This window comes from Nannobrachium achirus, assembly GCF_963921795.1.
Source record: "Nannobrachium achirus genome assembly, chromosome: 6".
Lineage (NCBI taxonomy): Eukaryota > Metazoa > Chordata > Actinopteri > Myctophiformes > Myctophidae > Nannobrachium > Nannobrachium achirus.
Window position 1 is genome coordinate 55,984,440 of NC_137815.1, and position 8,802 is coordinate 55,993,241.

At 41.2% G+C, this 8,802-nt stretch overlaps 1 protein-coding gene across 1 annotated transcript; it reads left to right on the plus strand.

Moving 5' to 3' along the window:
* The first annotated feature begins 4,817 nt into the window (after nucleotides 1-4,817).
* On the plus strand, nucleotides 4,818-8,455 carry rps10 (ribosomal protein S10). Its single transcript, XM_080728569.1, has 6 exons — nucleotides 4,818-4,888; nucleotides 5,729-5,878; nucleotides 6,414-6,588; nucleotides 7,621-7,701; nucleotides 8,098-8,153; nucleotides 8,363-8,455. Exons 2-6 carry the CDS (start codon nucleotides 5,729-5,731, stop codon nucleotides 8,405-8,407), a joined length of 507 nt encoding a protein of 168 aa, XP_080584695.1. The 5' UTR covers nucleotides 4,818-4,888; the 3' UTR covers nucleotides 8,408-8,455.
* Nucleotides 8,456-8,802: the final 347 nt, after the last annotated feature.

Below are 8,802 nucleotides of genomic sequence, written 5' to 3' on the forward strand. Positions count from 1 at the left end.
GGCCTATTTGTGGAGATTTATCTCCCGATTAGGGAGTCTTACTGGTTTTAAGATGTGTCTGCTGTATTGAACAGGAAATAAGAATGTCAGAAGAGCAGGTGACCCAGTGAGACGTGATTCGACATCATGGTCATGCGCTAAGCACAGCAGGTAGCCAAATGCTAGGCCATTCCACTCTGCAAGTAATGGCATTCTCCCTCAAAAACTTAATGTACTTATAATCCATACCTTGTTGATTTGATGAATCAGGTCTGAGTTAAAAGCCTGTGTTCCAGGAAATCCTGTCCCCTTCTGATCCCACCTACAGCACACAGATACCGTTCATTAGGTCAGCATTAAGTCATTGTGTTTTTCAATTAATCAAAAAGGTAATTAATAGAATAATCACTAAGAAGATAATCGATAGTCGCAGCGCTAATTAATTATAATAAGTACAATAAATGGCTTTAGAAACAGAAGTAAAGTTGGTGGCTGTATACAGTAGGTGATATAATGCTCAAAAATGTCAGTAGTCCAAACCAATAACAATGAACCCCCATCCTCATTGTGTCAACAGCCTGCTGGGGAAGCACATGATGCAAATAAAAAGGCAAGCCCTGGGCCGTTGAGGATATTCAGTGTTCCTATCTCCCATGCTCCCCTGTGAGGATCCTATCACAGGCTCCAATTACTTTACAGCTCAGGCCAAAGCCCTGATCTCTCTGAAGCTCCATCCGGACTAGGCACTCTGAGGCCCGTCAGAGGAAATGTGAATCCTTTCAGCTTTGTGAAATGATTGCCTATATCCAGTACAAAGCCTATTATATGATATTTACAAATCCACATGTTGTCAATCTTTTTCTAGGAGACCTAGCGATAAGTAACTCGGAATTCATTCATACTGTACCTGTTAAGCACTATTATACTTTGTTAATGTTACTGGAAAGCATACTGTAGCGACATGCTGGTTTGTACTTGTGTTTGTCAATGATATCAAGCCACCCATGTAGACTTCTGTGGAAATCAGGCAATATTCTCAATGCCCGCCCTGGTTGGCAAAGGGGCTAATCAGTGTGGAGTTTGCATGTTCTCCCCGTGTCTCCTAGGGTAGGTATCCTCACAAAAAACATGCAGTAATCCTGGTCTCTATTCCGTCTCTCCCTGGTCAGTTGGGGCGCCTGATGGAGGGGAAAGGAACTGGTTGGAATAATGTGTTCCTTCCAGGCGCTACATCCAAATGGGGAATCTCTCCCCCGTATAGAAGGAAGCATGAGGTTGCTCTCCCCAGGTTGGGAGTGTAGCGCCCAGGATTACATTAGATAATTGGCACCGGGTGAAAAAATTGCAAAATCGTGGGATATATATATATATTTTTATTTTTTAAAGAAACAAATTGTAATCATTGCTATCAGGTGTTTGTTTAGTAACAGGAGTTACTCTCATCCCCATCTCTCCAGCTCTTCAATAATAAACAGATGTTTTCAGGTGGGTCGCAAAATGCTGTGTTTCAGTTCAAGATGTATCTGCTCATTTCTTTGTGACTGTCATCACTTCCAAATTCACTTGTCTGTATCCTGTCTGAGTTCTCTGTCCTGATTGGTTAATATTGGCATCCCAACCTGAAAATGCATTTTCTGTTTAATAAAGAGCTGAAGAGAGGCACAGAGACTCCTGTTAATGAACAAACACTCTATACCGTAGCAATGAGTAATAGAGAGCTGGCATAACAATAGAGAGAACATTGAACCTTGAGTTAAGCAACCAAACAAATATGCTAGTTTATTCATATAATTTACTATGTTAATAAACATTTTTCTTTGCACCAATTTATGTGTGGTGGGGGGTGTAAGCAACAGATGTGACATCATGACAATATAAAATAAAAGTGTCTGATCCATTAGTCCTACTCCCTAAGGGAACGGAGAGAGACCCAGGCTTAGGGAATACCACAGTCAAATCCCCCTTTTATTTGGCAAGGGGGAAAAACAATTTATGACTTAGCCTAATTGATTAGATTAGTAAGCATCCTCATCTGTCATCCTTCCTATCAAAGGAGAGGGGTTCAACAGCATGGCTACTTAAAATCAAACAGGTTTCCCTCATTTGTCATATGAATTAATCAAATCAGGCACTTAAACAGATAGAGGCACTTTAATGAACATGTGGGGGTGCAGATTCAGAACCACCCACCATGTCTCTCTCTCTCTCTATCACTCTCTCTCTCTCTCTCTCTCTCTCTCTCTCTCTCTCTGCACTCCCAATGAACCCTGGCCATGCTATTTTCACTTAATTCAATACATTTCAGCATACATATCTTCAAAGCAAATAGGCTACCAATTTATGCTAAAAATGAACCTGACGATGAACACATGGATACATTAAACAATTTCACTCATCTCTGAAAATATTTACCTGTATCAAAATTATTCCTAACATAGTTGTGTTTGTTTATGTTATATCCGGTCAGAATTATGATATTTAGAAGGGGTTTCTTCTTCATTACAAAACAGAATAGATGACAGTGACTACTAAGCTCATTCTATCTTTAAAAACAACACATTGTATCCAAATGACTATCCCCAAGCCATTTAAAGTGATTCCCATTTCCCATTTGTTAAAATAAATATATTTGATGTGATTTCAATATTAGTTATAAAATAAAGCATTTCAAATCAGCCAACAGATGTCACTGTGGATTACTAAATTGTAGTGAAAACAGAAACATTTGACTATGTTAATCTGGAACTGTAGCCTATAGGCCTATATTTGGTGGCTTTTGGTGGGGGTTCTAAATTGACCTTTTTACTGGGAGGTCCTGTATCAGTTTGAGAACCACTGCATTGGACAATTCAGAACGACAGTGACCAGGCTGTGATCAGATCAGATCAGATACAAACAGTCTTATATAATGTGATGTCACATGGATCAGTACCCTGGACAGCTCTCTCTCATGGAACTCAAGTCATAGTGCTACAGATGGAGGTCAGCGACCTCGGGCAATTGTGACACTGCCTAACCACCACCAGCTGGTCCTCAAAAAATAAATCACTCAGATAACTGGTTCCCCTGGAAGCGAAGACCCCCCCTAGAGACCTGATCTTTGGTGAAGCATTTGCAGTAGGCTACTACTCTGGCTGCAGCAGCAGCAAAGTCTGTATGCTTTCAAGTGGTGCGCACACACAGCCACTGCTAAAAAGAACGCCAACAGTCCTGCTTTGTTTAAGACTAGTGCTATTGAAGATCAATAGCATGCACAGGGCGAGACCCATACACAATTTCTTCCGAGTCAACAACAGTACTTAGGCATACCATTGATGGCAAGTCTGTCTGGCAGCGGTTCAGATGCATAGCCAGCACACACTTAAACAAGTAAAATACCAATATTATTCGTTCAGTCGCAAACGGATATACACAGTTTTGTATCAATTTAAACTAAAGCACTTCACGCTATAATTCGGTCATTGAGACGAGAACGGCACAGGTTGATGATGATGATGTTAATTCCCGTCGTAGAATAATAGATGCATGTGGCCGTTTTGAGTTGATAATTCTAAAAGGAGGGGAAGAAACAGAGTCCATCAGTTAACTGTACTGAATGCATTGTAAAGAATGACATACCTGTCCTGCACAAATTTGACGTCTGCAGAGATATATCAGTAGGTTATTATCATGTTCTTCATAAACCGGGAGGGACTCAGGGCTCCGATCGTTGTATATCGTTGCTGTTCTTCTGTGTGTGGCGCTGTGCTGCTGCTGAAAGGGGCGGCGAGGCTGGAACCTGGAGCAGCGGCGTTAGTTCAGAAAACGCTACGGTATGGCAACATGACTGGTGTCTTGCACGCGCGCGCGTGCAAGACACCAGTCATGTTGCCATACCTTAGCAACAGGCACGATTACAGTACATTTTATTATTTACCCCTGTTGCCAAGGTATGGCGCAGTTCAGCTGCCATAGCTTGCCATACCCAATTGACGCCTCTGCCCTGGAGGAGCAGAGAAAACAAAACAGCGATCTGCAAGCTCACAGCGTGTGGCGGATGCGACGCCTCGTGAGCTTGTACGTCTGCCATTTTTGCGACGCGCGACACCGTCGTGCGACGGAGCGTACGTTTGTCTGAATGGGGGAAGGGATGGTCCAACACGAGCAACCACCACAGGGTTAGGGTTAACTGCTGCGTGATAGCTGCTAAAACAACTAGAATATTTATATTAGGCTATATTTATAATCAAACAATGGTGGAAAAAGTACTAAAATGTTGTACTCAAGTAAAAGTACCAATACTGCAATGTTACAATGCAGAAATACTTACAAGTAGTTACAAGTCAGGAATTCAAAATGTACTTGAGTAAAAGTACAAAATTAGGCCTACCAAAAGTAAAAATACTCATTATGCAGAATGAATGTCCCGTTTCAAAATTTCAAATGTAGCCTATAAAAAAACATTTTGAAAATAGCTATTTTCAAATGACCGAAATATATACATGTTATTAAGTGGTTAATAATGTATGTTTTGTAATAATAATCAAAATCTACAAAGTAACCGATTACCAATAACTAAAGGTTTTCAAATAATTGTAGTGGAGTTATTGTAAACGTACAATATTCTATATATTTGTTGTTGTTATCAAATCTTTTTCCCCCAATCAATAGAATCCAGCATCAATTATTAAAGGATGGACAAATGAATCATAAAGTAAACGTACAATATTTGGATCTGAGATGAGAAGTAGGCCTACACTACAGTAAAATGTATTTAGTTACTTTACACCACCCTTCCTTCCTTCCCCCCCGTGCCAGGAGATGGCGATGTGATTGTCTTTGGCAACAGCTGCCACTGGGAGGCAACAATAAACCCTGCCTGTGATCTACGGTCTGTCCTTCCGTCTCCGGTCTCATTCCAAGTGAAAAGGTAAGGAAAATGCCGGCCTTCTCTATCTAACTTAATCTTTACCATCTTATGGCTTATGAAACATTGACGGTCGATTTGTGACGGGAATCTATCTCGTGGACAAACTCCCGAGCGTATTTGCCGTGTAAAGATGTCCGAACCGTTGATATTTTGTTAGAATTCGTGGAGGAAACTCGGCTCTGATATCATCATCGAACGACTGCCATTTCTCTAGTCTGATGTTGTCTTCTGTCAAACACAGTCTGTGATAGAGAATTCTAATAGCCAGGTGTAATATTTGGCTTCAGCTTGTCTATTAAAACCCAGTTGAACTCAACTTGTAAATGTAATCTGTCTACCTTTTGTCTTTTGGTGTTCTGTTCAATACGAGATACGACTAAAATAGCTAGCTACTGAAGCTAACACGAAAACGCAATGGAAACCATCTCTTCCCGTTAAGAACGTGTAGACACAATTATTCGTTACATGTCAAATAGCCAGCTAGTCAGCTACCATGGATTTATTACCAGGAACACGAGTAAAACGTGTTATTTGGTTAGTGGTTGTCAACAATGTAGACAGACTAAAAATGGCAATATAAAAAGTGTAAATGTGCAATAATTAGTACGTTTGTGTAGAATATATTCTAAAGTCTGGTGCCTGTCTGGATGAGTTGAAATGAGGCAGTGTGTATACTGTGTAAGGTTGTCCAGGGTCATGATGACATTGCTATGCAAGCAGCAAGTTGAGACAGACATTCCTGGGGGCCATATGTCGAGTTGAGATATACATTCCTGGGGGCTGTATATGTCAAGTGGGGTAACAGCGTCTTCACATGTGTCCTCACATTGCTTTTGACAGATGCTGATGCCCAAGAAGAACCGCATTGCCATCTATGAGCTCCTCTTCAAGGAGGGGGTCATGGTGGCCAAGAAGGACGTCCACCTGGCCAAGCATCCAGAACTTGCTGACAAGAATGTGCCCAACCTTCACGTGATGAAAGCAATGCTGGTAAGAAATTGGGTGAACTGGGGTGAACTGAAGCTACTTCATTGCTATATGGGTCATGCCGATATGCTTGTTTGACCGTTGACATATATTACTGAGGTCACTTGCCATATGATGTTTTTCACACAGCGTAAATATAACGCACAACCTCAGTTTCTTGGCGCTGAGCCAAACTGCAAAAACAGAATCATGAAAAACAAGACGGGGCTTGTAACTCACTTTTGAATGCACCCAAAAAAGTTATTTGTGACAAACCGCAGCTTAGATTCCTGGTATCAGCTGCTGTTTTGCACAGCAAGCTGTAATAGTTTGTTTTTATATGCTGGCCAAGGGCTTGTATTATAAATATTTGCACTGCTAACCATATTTGAATTGCCCTTTCAGTCAGGGGTCCGATTTGGAACCTAACCCATATATATTTTTATATTGGGCCTACTTGGTGTACATTGAATTACTTAAAGATGGTACTCAGGGTTGTGTCTTGTTGTTTGTATGTATGAGTTTGGTAAATGCATGCTGGTCATCCTTGTCTTTGCAGTCCTTGAAGTCGTGTGGGTACGTAAAGGAGCAGTTTGCATGGCGCCACTTTTATTGGTACCTCACCAACGATGGCATCCAGTACCTGAGAGACTTCCTCCACCTCCCCCCTGAGATTGTGCCTGCCACCCTGCGTCGCCAGATTCGCCCTGAGACCGCAAGGCCCAGGCCCAAGGGTAGGCTCTAAATGTTATGCAGGATAATGTTTGAGATCTTTTATATGAATGCTATTGGACCAGCTACTAATGTCGTTTTCAATACTTCTGACAAAAGACATTTTTCACGAATCACTCGATTGGATCTTTTGGGACAGCATATCTTAAAATGCAACATGGTATTTGGGTGGGGGGAGTGTGTCGATATTTCGGCAACATTTGTTCTACGTCCCAGTATTTCAATGCGGGTGAATGTTAACCTGGTGAAATGCTAACCTGGCGACGCGGGTGAATGTTAACCTCTATGCCTAACCCTAACCTCAGTAACCCTGATGCTGGTGAGTAGATAAACTGCTGACGCCCGTAGTAGAAATAATGGGACGTAGAAATAGTGAGATTTCCCCTTGGGTGGGTAGGTGGATGCCTTTTTATTGATCCCACGAGAGAAATTCAGTAGGCAGAGACGGTATACCGATGCAGGGCAAATGGGCAATAGAAGTATTGTATAAAATATCTATAGGAAGAGCAGTATTGTATAAAATATCTATAGGAAGAGCAATATCACAAAGACGCCACAACATGAATCCCCACCATAAATGGTCAGTTGCCAGACAATTGTTACCCCTTTCAGTTGATGCAAACCTGCTGTGTGGTAGCATTTCAGAGGGGAGGGTCTATTCTAAATTGCAGACTTGGCTGATTTAAAGCTTATAATTTGGTTCAAAGAGGCAGGGCAGAGGGCAAGATTTATTTATGATTGCATTTTGGGGCTAATTTATGCTTAGGGTGTCAAACACCACTAAAAGCTAACTTGGATATTTGTGCAGTGCACTAAATATTTTAAACGAACTTGGGGTTTCTCTCAGTAAAATCTTATCACATTGTTGTCCAGCTCATAATCTTCTGTCAGCCTTTTAGATCTAAGAACTGATACTACAGCTGCTATATCCTATTAAACTTTAATATACTTTTCATTGGTGGAAGCCTTTATCGGGTAGAGTGCTTTCTCAAAGTTGTAGGATGTCTTGATTCTTACATCTTCTTTCTATCTAGGTATGGAGGGAGAGAGACCAGCCCGCCTTAACCGTGGTGGAGAGGCCGACAGAGACTCGTACAGGCGCTCTGCTGCACCTCGTAAGTTCATTAACACAGTACCGGACATTCTTTTACACTGGGTTGTTTATATAGTCCAATTACAAGTTTTGTTTTTTGGGGGGAGAGGTCTTGGATAGACTATACTAGAATCCATTTATGTCAAATAAAGAAATAATATGATGCTATAATTGTCTAGCTTGTGGACTGCATGATGGTGTTCTGAATGTTGGGAGCTTGATTTTGTAAAGGGAATCTGTCACTTTGGGGGGAGAGGTCTTGGATAGACTATACTAGAATCCATTTATGTCAAATAAAGAAATAATATGATTCTATAATTGTCTAGCTTGTGGACTGCATGATGGTGTTCTGAATGTTGGGAGCTTGATTTTGTAAAGGGAATCTGTCACTGATCATTATGCATTTGCCTTCATTCAGCTGGTGCTGACAAGAAAGCAGAAGCAGGAGCTGGTGCCGCCACTGAGTTTCAGTTCGTAAGTAGTGTACTACTACCCAATATTACAATTCTCAGATGATTGTTTTCTGCTCCCTGGGGAGGGAAAATTGCTTCTTTTTTTTCTTTTTTTTCCCTAGCAACTACCTCTAGATCGACTGAATATAGGCTTGTTGACAGTCTTTTTTTGTCTTGCATCTAATTGTATCCATTTGTTTAATTTAATTGAGATATTTTTTCGTTCCACAGAGGGGTGGCTTTGGGCGTGGCAGAGGAGGACAGCAGCCTCAGTAAATTTCAATTTGTTCATTTTCTGTACAATAAATGTTTCTGTACACAACATGCCTGACCTTGCATCAGTCATTTATCTACCTAAGCATGACATTATTAGGAGATTATAATTTTACTGTACATGAAGGCTCTGTACCAGTCAGCACTGCAGAGTGGCCTGTTACTAAACTAAGACCGACCCTGATATCTTTTGACATGTTAAAACGTATATGGTAAATATAAGCTGTTTATAGGTTGATTATTTCTTAAATAATACCAATTGGTATCGTATTAAATAACGATCTAAAAACAACTGTCTGTGGAGAGGACCAGGCTAAGCGCTTCGGGGTAGCTTGAGCAAGCCGTGAGCGGCAGTCGACCTGCGGGTCGAGACCCCCCTGACAGTCGCCCCTCTTAAT

Coding starts and splice junctions, on each gene's coding strand:
- rps10 (XM_080728569.1), top strand. CDS start 5,729: ATGCTGATGCCCAAGAAGAACCGCATTGCCATCTATGAGCTCCTCTTC. Junction 6,589..7,620: donor CGCAAGGCCCAGGCCCAAGG/GTAGGCTCTAAA, acceptor CTTTCTATCTAG/GTATGGAGGGAGAGAGACCA. Junction 7,702..8,097: donor CAGGCGCTCTGCTGCACCTC/GTAAGTTCATTA, acceptor GCCTTCATTCAG/CTGGTGCTGACAAGAAAGCA.